Source organism: Ciconia boyciana, chromosome 17, assembly GCF_034638445.1.
Source record: "Ciconia boyciana chromosome 17, ASM3463844v1, whole genome shotgun sequence".
Classification (NCBI taxonomy): Eukaryota; Metazoa; Chordata; class Aves; order Ciconiiformes; family Ciconiidae; genus Ciconia; species Ciconia boyciana.
In genome coordinates, this window is record NC_132950.1 from 9,057,452 (window position 1) to 9,076,953 (window position 19,502).

Below are 19,502 nucleotides of genomic sequence, written 5' to 3' on the forward strand. Positions count from 1 at the left end.
CGTGTGATGCAGTGGAAAAGCTGGAAAAGCACCCAAAAAAATCTTCCCTGCCCACCTGGGCTCTTGGTGGGATATGGCCAGCGTGGGTTGGTGGGTTGGTGTTGGCACGGGGCATTCTGCCAGTGCCTGCAGCGCTCCTGGGGGGACGAGTGGCATTCACCTCGTTGCAGGGGCAGGAGTAGGGGCATCCTCTGCCTCCTGGAGAGCAGAGTAATGGATGCCCTCCTGCCCGAGCCCCCCAGCCCCACGCTGTGCCCCGACACGCTGCCCCGCATCCCCGGGCAACCTCGTCCGAGCTGGTTGAGTGACTTTGCTGTGACGGACCCAAGCCCCAGGAGCCGTTGGGCTTCACCTCCCCAAGCAGGGCCGCCCCCACGGGACAAGGAGAGGTGAAGGCAGCCCAGCTAATTGCGCTGGCAATCAGGATTTTGTTAATGAATCAACCCCCTCAAAAAACACCAGATACTTCAGATTTCATGAAACACAGCAGGTGGGAGGATCTTGAAAGGTCTCATCCATTCATTGAATTAAATATCCTTGAGTCTAGCCCAAGGCTTAATAGCAATGAAACCACCCACCATCCCGAAAGAAGGCAAATTCAGAGCTGCTCGAAGGACGCTGGACTCGGAGGGCCGGGATGGCTGGGCTTGGGGGCAGGTTCCCTGCCAGCACCAGGGGTAAATCCCACCCTGCAGTCCCCGTCTGCAGGCACCGTTGCTCCCCATCTGCGGTCTGAGCACGGCCGTGCCGCAGCAGCTCGGTCGTGGTCTCCGGTGGTGGGAAGCCAGGGTGCATGACAGGGGGAGGCAGAGAAACGCTGCAGGGGAAATTGGAATAGGCAGAATACAAGTGCCTACATTTAAATAATACATGTAATATGCAATAAATAGATTGTATTCATAATAAATATCAGAGCTGGCCAGATATTGGATACAATTATTCATATCCAGATATATTGGCAAAGTGATGCATTATTCATATGATACTCAGCTAGCCCACAAATGCCAGGAATTCTTTGTTTAATCATGTGTTTGACAAACATCGTGACTCATTAAATATATTATTCAGAAAATAGTATTTGATCAGGTCTAATAGGCATACTGCAGACACTTAGACGTTTGGGGTCCCAAATTGCTTTACTCCAGAAGCGCTGAATGAGGTTTGCTCCAGAACTGCAGGCACACTGATAATTTCATCTAACTTTTACTGTGGTTTCTGTGCTCAGACTCGGAGGGCATTTTGTGATGGAGCCCAGCACGGAATCCTCCTTTTGGTTTTAGGAGAGCTGGGCAGTCCCAGGATGCTGCCTTTTTCTATTTTCTCTCCTTGCCAGGCGTTGTCTGTCCTTAAGCCAAGCAGGCATCACCTGCGTGTCTGCTCCTCCGTCGAGAGCCTCCCAAGTTGCTATAGGGACCATAAGGGACCTTAGATTCAGGAGATGCATCTTCAGGCTCTGCTGCCTATTACGTGCGTGTGCGTTGTGGCGAAGGGTCCTCGCTGACCCCCGTTCTCCCCTTTCCATGACGGGAAAGAGGCCGGAGGAACGCGTGTGCGAGCCGAAGCCATGAGTCAGCGGAGCGGGGTTGCTTGAGCTGTGCAGTGAGTCAGGACTGTAACCCAGGAGCCCAAGCTGAGTAGGAGGGAGAATAAGTTTAATGAGCAGTGATTGTTCACTTGCTGCTTAGTTTTCTTCCAAGGTGATTTTTCACAGCCCTTAACTTAAAGATCAGGACCCCTCAGTGGAAGTTGTCAAACCAAAAGCTGAGCTCGAGGGATTGGGTTTAATAAAGAGAGACGAGGGAGCGGTGATGTTCAAGTTAAAGGGCTCAGGATGGCAGGTGAACGTGGCTGCCAGAGGCTTCTCTTGCTGTTTGTCATGGAGCTGATTTTCTAACCCAAGGCATAAAAATTCCATCACATCGATTTCTCATAATAAAATTCAAGCCGGTGTAATTGCATTACGCCTGTTTCCAAAGGGAGGGCTGGGGCCAGAGCTGCCTGATCATCTGACTCACGCTCACTGCCTTCACTTATGGGGCCGATGCACTGCCAGCCTGCCCGAGTTAAAAATACTGTCCTGGTGAAGATGAACGGCAGCCAGCCAGAAGGACTGGGGTTCGGGGGCTGAGTCCGAGGGACTGGGAGGGCTGACACAAAACTCTGCATCTGAACCGCCCCTGGTCATCACACACAGATGGGCACAAAATGTGGGGACCCACCTGAGGGGTGGCCAGAGATGTCAGAGGGAAAATGGGGCTGGGAGAGACCTGGCAGTGTCTCCGGCTCCATCGTGCTGCCAAAAACTGCCTCTCAAGGGACCCGGTTCTGCACAAACACCTTAACTAGCCTGGGACGTCAGCGGGGACAGGGAGGATGGCCATCACCCCAGCGCCGTGCCAGGCTGCGCTGCCTCCACCACGCAGCCCTGCGGGTCTGCTCGGGGCACGGTTGGTCCCGTGGGACAAAGGGGACGTGCGTTCTGCGGCACCGCGGCAGGCTGGGGCTTGTGGACCCTGACGCTACCCTGACTTGTCACCTTTCTCCGTTGGGGAAGGGTTTGCCCTTCGGTGGGCTGCAGCTTGGGCAGCTGTGGCGGTTTGGCTGCTGCAGGGTGTCCCTGTGCCCTGGCTGCGGCTAAAGGAGGGCTGTGCGGTGCAGGGGGCACGCAGGGGCTTGCAGCTGCCTGGGGCTGAGCTGAAGGTCTCTGAGCTGTAGCGTGCTGCGCGGGGGCTGGTGGTCTCAGAGCCGCTTGCTCAGGTGGGAGCAAGGGGCTTCCCGTGGCCCTGTGGGCAGTGGAACGGGGCTCGGTGGGGCTCTCCAGCCTCTCCCAGGGCGACATTGGAGATGCTCTCCCTGCCACCACTAAAGTTTTCCAGCCGTTTCCTTCCTGGGCTTCCACCCGTTCCGGGTGGTTCTGGGGCTTCACAGCGAGCAGGACATTGCATTCGGTATCTTGTTGTGCTCCTGGGGCATATCTAGACATTGCGGGGAGAGGATCTTGTTACTCGTGTTCTTAAGAGGTAAAACCGGCACCAAGCCCTGCCTCCCCCGAGCGTGCGGGAGACGGCACTGCTCTGCAATTGCCAGGTGTAAAAATAGACCCCTGGCTGTCAGCTCCTTGTGAGGGCCACGCTCCTCTCCTCTTCAGCCCCGCTTTCATAACTGTGTGCTTGCTTTCCCTCCCCAGAGCTTTGGGCAGATGGGTGTGGGGTTGTGCACGCCTGGCAAGTGCCGCTTCTTGTCTGGAGCTGCTGCTGCTCCTTTTCGGTTTTGTTCTTTAAAAGAGAGGCGAGAGGAGGAAGGGAAATAGAAAATATTGTGCCTACATTTGAGATTCTCTTTGAGGATTTTACTGTTGCAGTGGGGTGGGTTTTGTCGCGGGTATCTATAGTAACGCTGCATCCAGCTACAGTTTTCTGGAGAGGAGCACTCCCCGTCTTCCCGCTTGTATTTTTTTTTTTTTTCCAAACGCCCTTCCTCTGCCGTTCCCCAGCCCTGATGGTCCTTGTGCCGTGCGACTGAGACATCCCTGTGGCTCCCTCGCCGCCTTGTTATTCTTGAGAGTGGTCAAACCATCCACAGATAAACCAAACCATCCACAGATAAACCGTCCAGGCTCTGCACAGGCCAGAGGTGTGGTGTGCAATTAGTTACTCTGGGGCAGGATCACGAGGCAGTAATTATTTATCTTTAATTACTTTTACCCCTTTCTGAAAAGGTCCCGTTTGTTGAAACCCAGCAAGGCAGAGCGTGGTGCCTGGAGGCAGAGGTGCTGCCCGAGAGAAATGGGCACCAATGGGAGTAGGTGAAAGAGAGAATAAATCAGGCAGCAAAAGGACGAGAAGACACTGAAGGAGAATTTTAAAAAAGGAGAGCAAGGAGAGAAGGGAAGGGAAGGGAAGGGAAACACCTCTCCTTTATGGACGGGGAGCCCAGCCGGTCCCTGTGTGGCTCTGGTGGGGATGCGGGATGCTCTCTTTGGAGGGGGACGGGATTGCTCTCCCTGTCCCCAGCTCCAGGCAGTGCTGCTGGAGGACGGCCGGTCCCTTGCAAGGCAGCCACCACCTTCCTGGCCCCCTCTCTGGGATTTCAGGAGCCCCGAGCAGAGGCTCTCTGCAAGCGCTAACTTTGCTCTTCTGTCGTCTCTCCTGACGCCCGGAGCGGGCTGGGAAGCAGCAGAGAAATGACTCATTAGCTGCCAGCTCAGGGAAAGGCATTTATAGCTTTCGCACGGAAAACAGCCTTCGCTCAGCATCACCGTCACTGCCCTCGGACGCAGGCTGCTGTCACGGGGTGCATCCCAGGACCCGGCCCTGCGCAGGACCCCAACGGGGCTGGGAGACCTTCGCTTGGCCGAGGTGTGATGCCTTTCGCAGGCTGGGTCTGCAAATCCCTCCCAGTCTTGTCTACATGGTGGGAGAGGAGGTGGAGGACCCCCTCCGTGTCCCAGACCGGGCAGCCAGGTCCCCAGCACTGGGGGGCACCCTGAGAGTTGCCACAGTCGGAAAAGTGCCCGAGCCCCTTGGGCGGGGAGGGAGGGAGCCCTGCGGGGAGGCACGCTTCTCCCAGCCGCGCAGTCCGAGAGCGGGTTTAGGCAGAGCCTCCTTGGCCGGGCAGGGTGCAGCTGGGCTGGCAGCGGCTCAGAACAGTTTTGCTTTACTCACCGATGACTTTGATGTTTTAATGGAAGAACCTTTAGGATGCTCGAGGCGCCGGGTTGCTTTTCCGACAGTGCCTGAGCTGGGGCATGCGTTAGACACAGTGACTGTGGCACCGCGGGGTTGTGATGTTCAGGGTTCGTGAGCATCTCCCTGGAGGGACCCCAGTCCCCGGCGGGGTGACAGCCATCCTGAGGGGTGCAGGAGCCCTGCCCAGGATGGAGTCTGAGCAGGAGAGATGGCCACGGTGGTGTGGGGCTCGGCCGGGGAGTGCAGGTAGCTCCGCGTGGGCAGCTGTGTGATGGAGCTGGGAGACATGGCGCAGCACAGCCTCCGCCTCCCGCATCCCTCTGCTTCCCCAGACCTGGCCCGTCCTCCATCCCGGCAGCCTCGGGTCTCGGCTGCGGAGGTAAAGCAGACCAAGGTATTGGGTGTCTCATTTAAACATCATGAGCTGCCCTAGCCGGGCTGTGGCAGCGGCTTGATGCCCTCCAGCTGCCTGCGGAGGAGGTGCCTGGTCACTGGGGAAAGGTGGCCTTGAAGTTGTCCCCTTGCTGGGGGAACCTGCAGTGTGAAGGGGCAGCCCCTTCCCTTGTGCCATCGCCTGCCCTCTTCCCAGCAGCCCCGCTCACCCCGTGCTTGTTGCAGGATCTCGGTCTGCGACGAGGACAAGTTCCGCCACAACGAGTTCATTGGGGAGACACGGATCCCGCTGAAGAAACTGAAGCCCAACCAGACCAAAAACTTCAGCATCTGCCTGGAGAAGCAGCTGCCGGTGAGTGGGGGGTTCAGAGCAGCGTCCCTCACCGTGGGCCCACAGATACAGCAGCTCTTCCCTGTGGCACGTGGGAGCGTGGGGTGGTTTGACCCCTCAAACCTGATCAGGGATGGGGAGAGCATCCCTCGCGCCGGGGAGGTGGGTGTCCAGCAGTGGCTGTGTCCAGGAGCAGCCCCTGGACTGGGTGCGTTCCCTCCCCCAGATAGATAAAACAGAGGACAAGTCGCTGGAGGAGCGCGGCCGGATCCTCATCTCCCTCAAGTACAGCTCGCAGAAGCAGGGGCTGCTGGTGGGCATCATCCGCTGCGCCCACCTGGCCGCCATGGACGCCAACGGCTACTCCGACCCCTACGTCAAAACGTGAGTGCTGCTCCGTGGCCATGCCGGGCTGGGCGAGACGCTGCCGCTGCCAGCCCTCGGTGAAGCCATGCTGTCCCCTCTTGCCTCTCCCTGCAGTGGAAATTAATTGATCTCATTAGGAGATGCAAATGAGGGCGCCACAGCAGCAGCTTGCATTCGCCTGGCGTGTGTTATTCCCCGGTGATTATTTTACAGCGCTTCAAAGTAACGTGGGCACAGGATCTGCCCGGTGGCGTGTGGCCATGCCCGCCCCGTGCTGGGGCAGCGCGTCGTCCCCGCCAGTTCAGCAGCGGCTGGGTGGCCGTGGTTTCTGGGGACAGAATTGGTGGCCCAAAGCAGACAGGTACAGTCGGGTTTTGCTGATGGCACGGCCCCAGCCTGGCGGGTGGTGGGTCTCATTCGGCGGCACGGGGATGGGTATCCCCCGAGCAGGACGGTGCCTGTGCCCGATGGTCCTGGACCTCGCTCAGCACCTGCGGGTGCCTTTGCTTTCCTTCCCGATGATACCTCCAGCCTTTTCACTCTTCGAAGCCTGCACCGTCCCTGCCAGGATGGGGATGGCTGCTGGGTCAGGTCTGGCCCTCCTGGCCGGTGGCATTGGGGTACAGGCATCCCCCCCTCCCAGCCCCAGGGAATGGGCAGTTAATCACCCCCTTCCCCGGGTCCCAAGGGAGAGGAGGCTCCAGCCCAGCTCCCAGCCCGGCAGTGGGGCCACCACCCCACGCTTCAGAAAGGCTCTAATTACGACGTGTGTGTAATTAGGTCAGACAGCACTTTAATCGCAACCCATGGCTCCGGTGGCTCCAGGGGCTGATTAACAGAGCTGAGGGCACATTTACAGGTCCTGCTGACACTTCCCAATGACTGGGAGGACGTTCCTTTGAAAAATACTAGCAATATTTTAAAAAAAAAGCCATTAAAATTACTGTAATGGGCTGCTGCGACTCGGCCTCACCCAAGTGATTCAGGGAAGTCGGTGTCATCCAGGGGCTATTAAGGGATGCTGAGGAAGGTGATGGTTTGCTGACGCAGAGCCGGGCTGGCGCGGGGCCCTGCATTGCCGCAGCTCCTGGTTTTTGGGTGGATGGCATTTTTCAAACTCGCTCTCTGCAAAGCAGGGGGGGTGCTGAGGAAGGGCTGGCAGCCCTCCCGTACCCATCCCACGTCCCTGTCCCCAGGGTGCTGACCCAAACTTTGGCCCTTTCAGGGATGAGATTTGTTAAGGCAGAGCTACTGGGATAAACTGTGCCTGGCGGGCCAATGATGGAGTTTATCGGCAGCACGCTTTCGCCGTAACAATTAAATAATTATTTAGGAGTGGAGGTGTTTGCATAAAAATCCACTCATGCTTTTTTAAATGCTCATCGGAGGCTCAGTCCCTGAAGTAACATAATTCCCGTTGTTCTACACAGTCGTCTTGTAGGTGCCCCTTGTGCTATCTGCAGTAGGTTGAATCAGAGCAGATAGACAAGTGATGCTTCTTGGTACGAGCCCTAATTTTTTAATTATGAGCAAGATCTGGAAAGTGTAACGAGGAAGCAGAACTGATGTTTAAAGGAGCAGCACCAACGTGAAACGATGATGGACTTTGGCCTGGCCCAGATTTCAGGTGCCCTCTCTGCCTGATGACACTTCAGTCTCGTCTGCTTTGCAGCCCTGCTGCTGCGCTGCAAAAATAGCAGCAGGAAACAGCGGTGCACAAAGCTGCAGCCGCTGCACTTGCCTCTGCTCCCTCTTACACACCTGCGCGTGGTTTCTGTCTCCTGGCAAGGCTCTGGATGAGCAGACCGGTCGCACGGTCCCAAGTCTGGACTGGTTCTGGGCTGGGAGCGTTTGATTTTGGGAGCTGGGAGGATGTGTGCAGTGCCAGTGTCCCCTAGGGACTGGAGATGGGATAATCGGTGCTCTCTGATGGCAGCCAGCGACTGTCTCGTGCTAACGTGGGGAAATGCTGCTTCCTTCCAGCCATCTCCAGCATTTTGGCAGGGGAGGGAGAGGAGGAGCGGGCTGCGGGTTCAGGGAGCTCAGCCACCCATCTCACCCTGCCTCTGCTCAGGAGCTGGTCCTGCAGCCGCAGGTGCCCCCACCCGTGTCCGGGCTGCAGGGGAGGGCCTGGGCAGCCCCACCTGCCTGCCTCGCTGGGAGAGGTACGGAACCTGCGTGTGACCGTGTTGCATTGGTTTCGTTGCAGTTACTTGAAACCAGATGAGGACAAGAAATCAAAGCATAAGACGGCAGTGAAGAAGAAGACGCTGAACCCCGAGTTCAATGAGGTGGGTTTTCGCTGGTTGTGGTTTTCGCCTAGGGGCTTTTCTCAGTCCTCGGACTTAAAAGGGAAAAAAACCCCAACAATCTCAGTTGGGTTCCCCGTGGGTGGCAAAGGACAACAGCCTGAGGAGGAGGATGGACAGCCCCAGCCCCCACAGGAACCCGGCATGGTTTGTCCTGACTCTGTCTCCGCTCCCCAACAGGAGTTTTGCTATGAGATAAAGCATGGCGACCTGGCAAAAAAGACCTTGGAAGTGACAGTGTGGGACTACGATATCGGGAAATCAAACGATTTCATAGGTGAGTGGGGGACTCCAGAAGGTCTCCTTGGCCTCTTTTTTTTTTTTTATCTTCACCTTCTGTGCCTCTTCTTTTTTCATTTGCTGCTTTTCTGCACTTCTCCAGCCTCCTGGTTTGTTCTCCATCCGCACGTGCATTCTTGCTGGGTTTCTGTTCTGCTTTTATCCCTCTCCTGCACCTGAGCCTGCTCTCCCGCAGCCGGCCCCGCTGAGCCTCGCTTCAGACATCCCCGTGCAAGGAGCACCCAAGCAGGGAGAAGATGCGTCTCCCTCTCCCCTTCTGTTTTCAGATCTTTTCTTCTGAATAAGAAGCAGGTTTAACGGGGAGGTTTCATTTATCTCTGTTGGATGTCTAGGCTTGTTGTGATTTTGTTACTGGTCACTGTGATTTATTGCTAACAAGTGCCCAGTATCTCTGACAGCCGCTGCAATTGCAATGCGCATCCAGCCCTTGGCACAAGAACAAGCTGCCCGGGGCAGGTCCCGACCACAGCCGTGAGGGGCTGGGGAAGCCGGGCTGTGATTGCCCTTGTGTCACATCAGGTCATGGCATCGGATGCCGTGAGAGTGGCTGCATGACCTGGCTCCATCCAGCATCCCTCGGCATCCCTCGCAGGGCTGATGCTCTCCCTCTCCCTGTCTCTCTCTCAAGGTGGAGTCGTGTTAGGAATTAATGCCAAAGGCGAGCGGCTGAAGCACTGGTTCGACTGCCTGAAAAACAAGGACAAGAAAATCGAGCGCTGGCACACGCTAACGAACGAGCTGCCGGGGGCCGTCCTCAGCGACTGAGCACCACGGGCTGCTCCCCGGGCGCGCACAGCTCTGCCGGCCACAGCCTTTGGACTTCTCTCGTTTACGGCTTTGGATACAGGGGATCGTGGTACCGGAGCAGCCGGGAGAGCGGGACACCCCACGCCACGGCCTGGCTGCAGGGAAACCCTTCCCAGGGAACAAGGCAGCGGCGGTTTGCTCTGCTCAGCAGGTCCCGTCCCCTAAGGCTTTTCCAAAATGCCTCTTTGCACCCTGACACACACACACACACACACACACACTCACGAGCATGCACATGCATGCACACCCACCCACGTGTGCACACGCACACGGACACCACACGCCTGCATGCACTGCAGTTCTGACTCCTCTCCTAACTCTTTGCTGTACTGAATTACCTTCTTGCTGCCTTGCAATTCAGTGGCAAAAATGAATGCATCAGTCTCCGTTCGTGTATCTAATAGCAGCAAAAGGCATCACTAAAGCCTGGAACTATTTTCTCAAGGCAATTGTGCCATATTTCTGGTGGTTTGTCAGTCTCTGTGGTTTGGGCCTAAACAGTCTTTTATGCATTTAAAGCTCCTCCGTTGGAATGATTGTGTCCCCTGATAACCTAGGAAGACTGTTTGCTTTTCTTCCAGAAATGTTGTGCTCGTCCTCTCCAATAACCCATGTGAAGTTAGCCAGCAAGCTGAAAGCGCTGTGCAGACCACGGCTTCCCTCTCGCCGTCCCCGGGATCGGGCGACTTCACATTTGAAGTGGGGGGCAACATAAAAAAGCTCAGCGAAGCCGCCGGACGTTCCTGCTTCCTGGGACCGGCAGCGAAGTCTCGCGCTGCCCTCGCAGCAGCCGCTCTCCTAAAGAAACCATGCCTTCCCGCCTGGAGCCATGCAGCCAGGCTTCAGCACGGCTATTTTTCCAGCAAAGCTGGCTTTCAGGCTAAATTTTTCTATCACTTCTCCCTTATTCATCCTTTTCCAATTCATGTCATTACCTAAAACACAACCAAGGCGCTTTACGCAGCGAGCTGAGCCACGGGGCCGAGCCAGCATTGTGTTTGCAGAGATGCTCGGCTCCAGCACGGCTGTCAGGTTGGTCCATTTTCTGCGTCAAACAGCATCCAAGCCAAATTACTGTGTACAGCAGAGTAATAATATTATAATAATCATCCCAGCTCTCATCCTCTGTGACCCACCCGGGCCGGTCTCTGCATCCTTATCTAAACTTTCTGCAAAATGCTGCACCTTGCCAGAAATTTTTGAAGCCTTTAAGCCATGATTTCTTAGGAAGAGCTGCTGTTTCCCCATCGGTCTCAATTACCTACAGCTTCTGAACCCTGTAGCTGTGTGTGCGTGCGCGTGCGTGTGTTGCCGCCTTCTTTTTTTTTTTGGAAAGCAATCGGATCTCTGGAAACCTATGTTTACTTTTCAAAGTGACGATTGTGTTACACCTTGTTTGATATGGGGGGGGGGGAACACGACCCCAATGTTCATAGGGGCTTTTTTAATAACTTAATATTTGTAATGCATTCTACAGATACGCATGGATTTTATTTGAATGCCGGCAGCATGTCAAGTAGGATGTTCCCGGTAATCCTCTGTCTGTCACTGGTCCAGCATCTTAAAACCTGGTTTGGGTCTGAGCTTCCAGGAGAGCTACGGGAGCGCCGGGTTGGCTGTGCCTCCCTTTTCTTGCAAAGTTACTTTCAATCCATCATCTGTTTCAGCACATATTGCCATAAAACTGGTTTATGCCTGAGGTGGAGTAGGACATGATATATGTGTGGGGGGGTTCCTTCACTTTGTATCCCAGTCTTTTCTAAGCAGGCGGTCCGTCCGTCCGTCCCAGCTGCATGCAGAGTGGTGGTCGTCATGCCAGGCCTCGTGAAATGTTTGATACCGATGTTTTGCTACCATGTGAAGGCTGCAGAAACTGTCCTTACCTGCATCCTAAAAGACTTTTGTATTTCAGTATTATCTATCCGTGTACTTTTTGTCAGATTTGTTAATATTTATAATGAGAACCCAAAATAAAAAGGGAAAAATAAAAAATAAAAAAAAGGTCGATGCTGGCGGTGCAGCTTTTGAGTCCCCAGGTGGGTACCATGGTCCCAGGGGCGTGCGAGCTGGGCACGTCACAGCGCATCTCCGATGGAGCACCGAGTGACCCAGAGACGCGAGATGAAGAGCTGGGGCCCGGCGGGGGCGTGGGGAGCGGAAGGTGGTTTTAAACCAGAGAGTCGGGTGCTGCTTGGCTTTAGTCTCCACTCTCCCATCTCTTGCTGCTGCTGCTGCTGCAAAGTAATAATAATACTGTAACTGCACTGGCTCCACGCCCCCCACTTTCACTGGGGACCCCGCTCTGCCTCAGCCGGGTGCTGCGACGCTCGCACAGGGACTGTAAGTGTCAGCGGTGGAGGGTGGGAGGGAGCTTAGTCAAGGGAGGATTAAAAAAATAATAATAAATAAATCCGGTCTTTTGGAAGTTTCCGTTAACTTCGCATCACTTAAGGCACTATTCAGTGGGATTAGCAGAAGGGCGTTGGAGATGCCCCGTGTGTGCCCGTGGCTGGGCCAGGGCCGTCTCTGCATGGATTTTTTGCCATCCCAGACGCTGTGGCCCTCCTCCCCGGGACCAAGGTGCAGAGACACATCCCTGGCCTGGGAGGGAGCGGAGGTGCTGCCCACCCCTGCTCCCCACAGCTGCTCCAGGTGTGCCATTTAATGTATATTTTCCTCGCTGTCGTTTTGGATTGAGTGAATGTATATTGTCAGAGGTCACTCTTCAGGCAGCTGGGCTGCTCACCGCCGCTGAAGGCAATCCCCTCCTTGGAGGCTGCCATTTCCCGTGGGACGCCCTGATGGTGCGAGCAGCCACCGCGCCCTTCGTCATCGCCGCTCCTCAGCCTGGACCCCTGCACTGAAGTTAAAAACCTGCCGATGGCCCCTGCACGCGTTACACCGGCCACAGCAGCACGTGAAGGTGGTACGGGCAGATACCGCGCTTCCCTGCCGCTCGGCCAGATACGCACAAGTACGGCCCAAACCGAGCTTCCTTCATAGACAGATACATAGCTGGACAGACACACTCTCTTTACATATATATCCCCCTACACTGATACAAATATATATACACCTATGCACGCATTACATATATACTCATGCATATATGTGCATATATATGTGTGTGTATATATATGTGAATGAGTTAATTAATTATATGCTTGTGTCTGTTCATGTTTTTAAGCATAAAGGCTTGGCATTTCCCCGTACCATTTTTACGCACTGACAAGGTGCAGGAGCCGCAGTGGAGGCCGGAGCCGGGCGAGCATCGCCGGCCAGTGCGCCCGCAGAGCGCGGCAGGGCAGGAGCAGCACCAAGGGCCACCGGTCCCGCTCTGTGATGGAGGTGGCTGGTGCCCCGTGGTCCGTGGTGGCCCCGGTGGCGCGGCAGCCGCCCAGGCGGAGCCCAGCCCGGCACAGGGTGTAAATCCAGCGGCCCCATGTAATCCTTGCGCTCAGGGGGCCAAATCCCTGTGCCCCGCGGGGCTGCGGCCGCCCAGGGGGGGGTGCACAGCTTAGAGATACGGGGGGGTGGGGGTGTCTGTGTGTCTCCGTCTGTGTGTCTGTGTAGTTACGGTATTTATAGTTACATCTCTGTGTATGTCTGTCTAAATATGTTTCTATACATAGATGGCTTTATAAATACGCATATATGCATGTATAAGTATATAAATGCACTATCCGTATTACATTTTGATATAATTATTATATGCATATAAAAACTTTATATACTTAATATGTATGTGTGTATAAAATATTTATATAGATAATGTTATATAATTTATTGATATATATGTTAAATATATACTATATTATACACACATACATTCAGTTTATATATTAGTGTTACAATAAATGTTATATTTATACATATATAATAGAATTTTTAAATCACTCGCTCCTCTATATAATGAATATATGTATGCATGTATATATAAATACATGCATTCTTATATATTATATATTTACACATGTGTGTATAAAAATATATATCTTTATATAGACAGCTATATACATATATGCATGTATATGTATTTGTGTATATAAAGGCACTCTAAATTGTGATGTTATGATATATAAAAAGTATACAATTATATGTATATAAATGTGTGTATAAAATGTTTATATGCTATATATACTCTATAAAATATATGATGTATATCTAATATACATCATATATTTATATACTATAATATAACTATATAATATAGAAATAATATAATATATTTTATATATCATATAATATATTGATTAAATATATAATGTATTGTATATATTTTATACATAATATCAAATATATAAAATATCTATGTGAATGTATATTATATATAGGTATAGATATAGGTAGCTATATTTAAAGGCACACACATATGAAAGCATGTACATATACATGCACTCATAGAAGAATATAGAATATAGAATATAGAATATAGAATATAGAATAAATCTGTGTTATAAAATATATTATATATTACATATTCTATATTATCTATATACTTCCTATATGTTTCTATGTATTACTTTTGTATGCATATATGTGTATAAAATATTTTTAATATATTACATAAGTATATACTACATATTATATATGCAGCATGTATTGCATATATTTGTATATATAGCCTATATACAAATATAGTATATATTAGTATATATAGTGTATATAGCGTATACTGTATAGTATATATAATGTATATACTACATATTTATATATGTTGTATATATTTGTATCATATATAGTTATAGGTCGCATGCTTTCTCACACTTTCTTGCATGCTGTCTCCACATATATCCATGTATGAATGTATATCTCTATATACACATTAATTCTTCTATATTATATTATAAATAGATAATATATTTTATATAGTTTATAATATATTTTATATAGTTTATGTTGTATTCATTCTTAAAATATATTAATTACTACATTAATAATATTAATACATTTATTAATTAATATATTATATTTATAATAATAACACGTTTATCAAGTATATTTATAACCAGTGCAGCTGAAGCAGACCGGGGCCAGCACGTGGCTTTGGCAGTGGCCGACGTGGCCTCCCCCGGCAGCGCCGTGCGCTCGGCGGGGATCGTCCTTTGCTCCTTTCCCTGCGCTCGCCCCTTCCCAGCACCCTGCTCCCTGGGGCGATGCCGCCCGGGGCTCGCCGTGCTCCCGGGGGGTCGGCTCCTGCGCTCCCAGCACAGTCAATGGGACGGGAGCGCCCACAGCCCAGAAAACCCACGGCATGGGGAATAACCGTCCAGGCATGGGGAATAACCGTCCAGTCCCAGGTGCCGAGGCTGGGCAGAGATTATGCTTATGGGGGAAGGCAGGTGGGAAGCACAAGGAAAAAAAATCTATTTACTCAATTAAATGATGCACTGTTCAGTCATCAGATTTTTTTTTTAAGTCACTCTTTATCCCCTCCGGAATAAAGAGCTGATTATAAAAAGGGAGGGCAGGAGGACAAACCCTTCAGATTAAAAAAAAGCTTAAGGTATTTTCATGCAAAGCTCCTCTGGGGCACGTCAGGCCCTCCTGCTTTATAAAGAGGCTTTGCTTTTGGGGAGGGTCACCTGCATCGGCTCCGCCAGCGCTGCTGCTCCAGAAGAAGACCAATGTACTCCTCCAACAGCTCGCAGGAGCCTCCAAATAACGGGACCCCAGGGCCTTTCGATGGCCCCCAGTGGCCCCACCAGGCCCCGCAGGGCATGTACCTGTCGGTGGCCGTGTTGATGGGCATTGTTGTGGTCTCCGCCTCGGTTGTGAATGGCTTGGTCATCGTGGTTTCCATTAGGTACAAGAAGCTCCGGTCACCCCTGAACTACATCCTGGTGAACCTGGCTGTGGCCGACCTGCTGGTGACGTTCTGCGGCAGCTCCATCAGCTTCTCCAACAACATCAACGGCTTCTTCGTGTTTGGCAAACGGATGTGCGAGCTGGAGGGCTTCATGGTCTCCCTGACAGGTAAGGACACGAACTTGGAGACCTGCCTTGGTCTTTGGTTGGTGCCATTGCATTTAGCAAAGAAGCTTTGGGGAATATTTCATCAACTTGTTCCTTCTCCCAAAGGTAATGCTAAACAGCATGACGTAAAACTCGTGCTCTTTAGCGCAGGGAAGGCTCAAGTAGGCGGTTGGTCACCACACACTCTGTCTTGGTCTTCATAGGGAGGGAAATGTCACTTGGGCACGTCGGGAGTCCTCGCCCGGGATGTGCTCCGTGGGTGCTGGCTGCTGTGTAAGCACACAGATGTTTGTGTGTGCACCAGAACGTGAAACACGGCACAAAACAGTTTGTTGAGGACACTCCAGTGGAAAAACTGTGGTAACCATGATGTGTCACAGATGATACCCAATTGCCAGCTTCATTTTAAGGGCCAAATATCCTCACAGCTCTCCCTGCCATAGGAAGAACGTCAGACGTTACAACAGTATTTACTTTGACAGCTCATAATCACCGGCTGCCACGTCCCACCACAGGCAGCAGGGCGGTAGCAGAACCACAAACCCACAAACCCTCTTCCTTCCCCCAGGCATCGTGGGGCTGTGGTCCCTGGCCATCCTGGCCTTCGAGCGGTACATTGTGGTCTGCAGACCCCTGGGAGACTTTCGGTTCCAGCACCGGCACGCCGTCAGCGGCTGCGCCTTCACATGGAGCTGGTCACTGCTCTGGACGACCCCACCGCTCCTGGGCTGGAGCAGCTACGTGCCTGAAGGTAGGGGAGACGAGCTTCGGACATGAGCTCAACTCCACAGCGTCTTCTTGTGCATCGTTTCCAAGCGCAGGGTCGTTGGAGAGTCTCTATTCTGGTATTTAAAACGTTAACACCTCCTGCTTGCTCAGTCAATAGTCCTCTCTCAGAGGTTGTTCTTCAGAAGTTACCCACTGCACAACACGCTGCAGCCGTTCTTACGTGTCTGATGGACATGGAAGGCACGAGCTGCTCTGGCTGCCGGAGCACACCGAGCAGCACCCAGCACACACCCAGCCCAGACCTGCTTACGGAGAGGCTTGGTATAACGCTGCACACCACAACAAATCACCCTCTTCCATAGAGTAGTCGGCCGGCCAAAAATTGCTGTGGCTGCTCTCCAGGTCATTGGGGATGGAGGAGTGAGAGGTGCTCAGGCAGCATCACTAAGAGGGGGCAGCACCAGCGTTCGCTATTTTGGAGCCTGTTACTGAGCCTCTATCCAAGCCCAGGATTGGTTTAGGCTTGTTTCAACAGTTATTTGTTCCAGGTCTGAGAACCTCTTGCGGGCCCAACTGGTACACCGGTGGCAGCAACAACACCACCTACATCTTGGCCTTGTTTGTCACCTGCTTCGTGATGCCCCTCAGCCTGATTCTCTTCTCCTACACCAATCTGCTGATGACCCTGCGAGCGGTAAGTACGGTGAGTACAGGTGAGTTAATGGTTTTCCACTCACAAAATGCTGGCGAGGCACATCTCCATCGAGATGAAGAGCCTCACGGCAGGTTTTCGTGACAGTCGATGGAGCTGACATCTCCTGGCGCTGATGTCAGGGCACCTAAGGGGTGGAAACGCTGTTGGAAGTTGTTAAGCAGGCACCTCTCTCTCCAAAACTCCCCGCAGGCTGCGGCGCAGCAGCAGGAATCGGACACGACGCAGCAGGCGGAGCGGGAGGTGACACGCATGGTGATCGTGATGGTGATGGCCTTTCTCATCTGCTGGTTGCCCTACACCACGTTTGCCCTGGTGGTGGCCACCAACAAAGACATCGCCATCCAGCCAGCACTCGGATCCCTGCCCTCCTACTTCTCCAAGACCGCCACGGTTTACAATCCAGTCATCTACGTCTTCATGAACAAACAGGTGAGAGAGAAAGCCATTAGCTAACGAAACCACAGCTTCACTGGGGCTTCTGGAGAACAACTTAATGGCCTCATAAAACGCGGAGGAACCATCTATCCTATCTGGAAGAGTAGATGCAGGCTCGATGCAGGAGTTGCTGTATAAGCAGCAAGGTTTTGGGGAATGAAATGGAAAGAGAGGGAGCAGCCTCCGAGCCCGAACAAGAGCTCATTTTCTGCTTCCATGATTTTATGGGGTCAGGCAACTTAATTTTAGATCACAAACTGCTCGTTGAACACACAAAGCGAACAGAATGAAACTTTTACTGTCAATAAACTGCCAGGGTCTGCAAAGAGTTGGGCTGGGAATTGATACAGATCTCACCCAAAACATAACATGTGTCCGCCCCTCAGCCTCTGCCTCCAAGTCTCGAGGTGGACACCAGCTTTCTGCCACAACAGGTAACCTGTCCCTTCCCTGCCCAGTTTCAGAGCTGCCTGCTGAAAATGGTTTGCTGCGGTTACCACCCCTCGGGGAGGGGAAAAACCGCGCCGGCCGCACCCGGGCCCCGTGCAGGCATCGCTGCAGACGGGCTGCGGAATAAGGTGACACCGTCTCACCCCGTCTAACTGCTGCCAGATCCTGCCTGCACCAACGTCAGCTCCGGGCTCAGCCTGTCCCACCCAGCCTCGTTCAACACGGGCACAGAGAAGGGCCCGGTGCTGTAGCTGCTCCCCACAGCCAGGAGATGGGTGGCTCTTGGAGGGCAGAGAGGTCCCCAGCAGCCCTCATGGTGCTCCCCAGACAGACACAACATTGTCCTCTTGTGGGAGAGGAGCATGGGATAAACTGCAAACTTTTATTTCGCTCTCCTAAGGAAACACCCCTCCCTTCCAGCCCCTCACCTCGGGGAATCGGGAGTCTTTTAAGAATAGCAACAAAAAAACCCAGTAATTTTTCCAAGTTGCTGTTCAGCCCCTGAGTCAGGCTGAGCACGGTCTGGGTGCGATGCCACCTCCAGAGCGTCCTCCTCCAAAGGACAGAACCACGTGTTTGTCACCCCTAGATAGACCGAGTCCTATTTGCATTGCCTGATCTCGTTGTGAAGCTTGAGGTCACACTGTGAAACCGGCAAAAATCCAGCAGGTATGTTTAAGTGCAGACTGCCTTAGTAAACATTAATAAACATTGACGGGTTCACATGCATCTGTCTTACTGGCTGATAGAGGGTTCGACAGAAAACACTTCACCTCCCGCGACTACAGCTGGCACTTCTTCTCTCGTGGCAAGTGCCACATATGCCATAACGCATAGCAAGAAAAAAAAAAACAGTTCAAAGACACAAATGTATATACTTGATTTATATTTAAGGTAATAAGGAAAGGTCTTACATCCACTGATTTCCCAGCAAGGGTGAAAACACAGGTTGCAACAGGCCTTGCGGACCCTGAGGACAAGGCACAGCAGAGCCACCGCTGCCCAAACGGCCGGGACCTTAACAGAAAGCAAAAGATGTTGAAGCCCGTAAGAAAAAAGTAAGAGACAAAAAACCCTCCATGGGGTTCCACAGCTACACACCTGATCTCAAATCTCAGAATGCAATGTTTATCTAATCCAGCTGCAATTACACTCCTGGACTGCAACGCAGCTTATGTGATCTAGGAGCCTACGGATAAGGCTTCTAAGCGCAAGGTTTAGACAACGCTGCAGACAGCAATCCCCCGAGACCCTGCTTTATCAAATTCCTCTGTCTTAAAAAACACTATCAGCAGCTTGTCTGCCTTCATAGTTAGTTGTCTTTCAAAATTTGATTCTGAACACTTAAACTGCTTTCAAAAGGAGATGACCCACAGTCACAAGATTTAAGGGTTCACTCTCCCCTCCGCAGTTTTGTTCCTATCGCCCATCGTCCACAGAGACGATCCCCAAACACGCCTCACTCCTCTCCTCCTCCCACAGCTTTTGCTGTTGCAGCAAACCCATGAAGGGGTTAGAGGGAAGCAATGCTAAAAGGTGTTCATCACCTCACTAAATTGCCTCACTAGCATGCAGTCCACAACCTGGTAACAGGCAGTCAGAAAGGCAGTTTGGACCAGCACAGATTACAGTGAGATTTGGGGGAACAAGTTTTTTTCTATCTGAGATTCTCTGCTCCAAAACAAGAACAAAACAAAAAACCCAAACGCAAGATGAGGACGCTGACAGGTACAAGGGAGCTGAAACACGGCTACTTAGAGAATGATTATTTGCTTTTCTTTTTGCTTGTCTTCACTCAAACTTACCGCAGGGTCCTGCAAGCGCCTCCAGGGAAATACAGCATCCACAGGCACTGCCACGTCCCTGGTGCGGGGGGACAGGATGCCCATCCTCACCCCCATCCCTCATCTCCACCTCCCTCTCTCTGCTTGCTTTCCTACACTCAGAACAGCTCGAATGCTAGCGGCTCAGAGAGGAATTAGAACAGCTCAGTATCACTGTTT

General features: G+C 52.3%; 2 protein-coding genes across 2 annotated transcripts in view; both read left to right on the top strand.

Moving 5' to 3' along the window:
• Nucleotides 1-9,401, top strand: part of DOC2B (double C2 domain beta) — a 35,333-nt gene extending 25,932 nt beyond the window's left edge. Inside the window, exons 5-9 of the mRNA XM_072881927.1 lie at nt 5,307-5,433; nt 5,639-5,796; nt 7,988-8,069; nt 8,268-8,364; nt 9,016-9,401. Coding sequence (XP_072738028.1) covers nt 5,307-5,433; nt 5,639-5,796; nt 7,988-8,069; nt 8,268-8,364; nt 9,016-9,152 — 601 coding nt within the window. The 3' untranslated portion in view covers nt 9,153-9,401. The remainder of the gene's footprint in view (nt 1-5,306; nt 5,434-5,638; nt 5,797-7,987; nt 8,070-8,267; nt 8,365-9,015) is intronic.
• A 5,420-nt stretch (nt 9,402-14,821) lies between these two features.
• On the top strand, nt 14,822-17,651 carry LOC140660738 (pinopsin). The gene is made up of 5 exons (XM_072881880.1): nt 14,822-15,170; nt 15,739-15,921; nt 16,448-16,593; nt 16,804-17,043; nt 17,508-17,651. Exons 1-5 carry the CDS (start codon nt 14,822-14,824, stop codon nt 17,649-17,651), a joined length of 1,062 nt encoding a protein of 353 aa, XP_072737981.1.
• Nucleotides 17,652-19,502: the final 1,851 nt, after the last annotated feature.

Bases quoted from the DNA above. Each gene is read 5' to 3' on its own strand.
- LOC140660738 (XM_072881880.1), top strand. From the start codon at position 14,822: ATGTACTCCTCCAACAGCTCGCAGGAGCCTCCAAATAACGGGACCCCA. The intron at 16,594-16,803 runs GTAAGTACGGTG...AACTCCCCGCAG, and splicing joins TGCTGATGACCCTGCGAGCG to GCTGCGGCGCAGCAGCAGGA. The intron at 17,044-17,507 runs GTGAGAGAGAAA...TTCCCTGCCCAG, and splicing joins ACGTCTTCATGAACAAACAG to TTTCAGAGCTGCCTGCTGAA.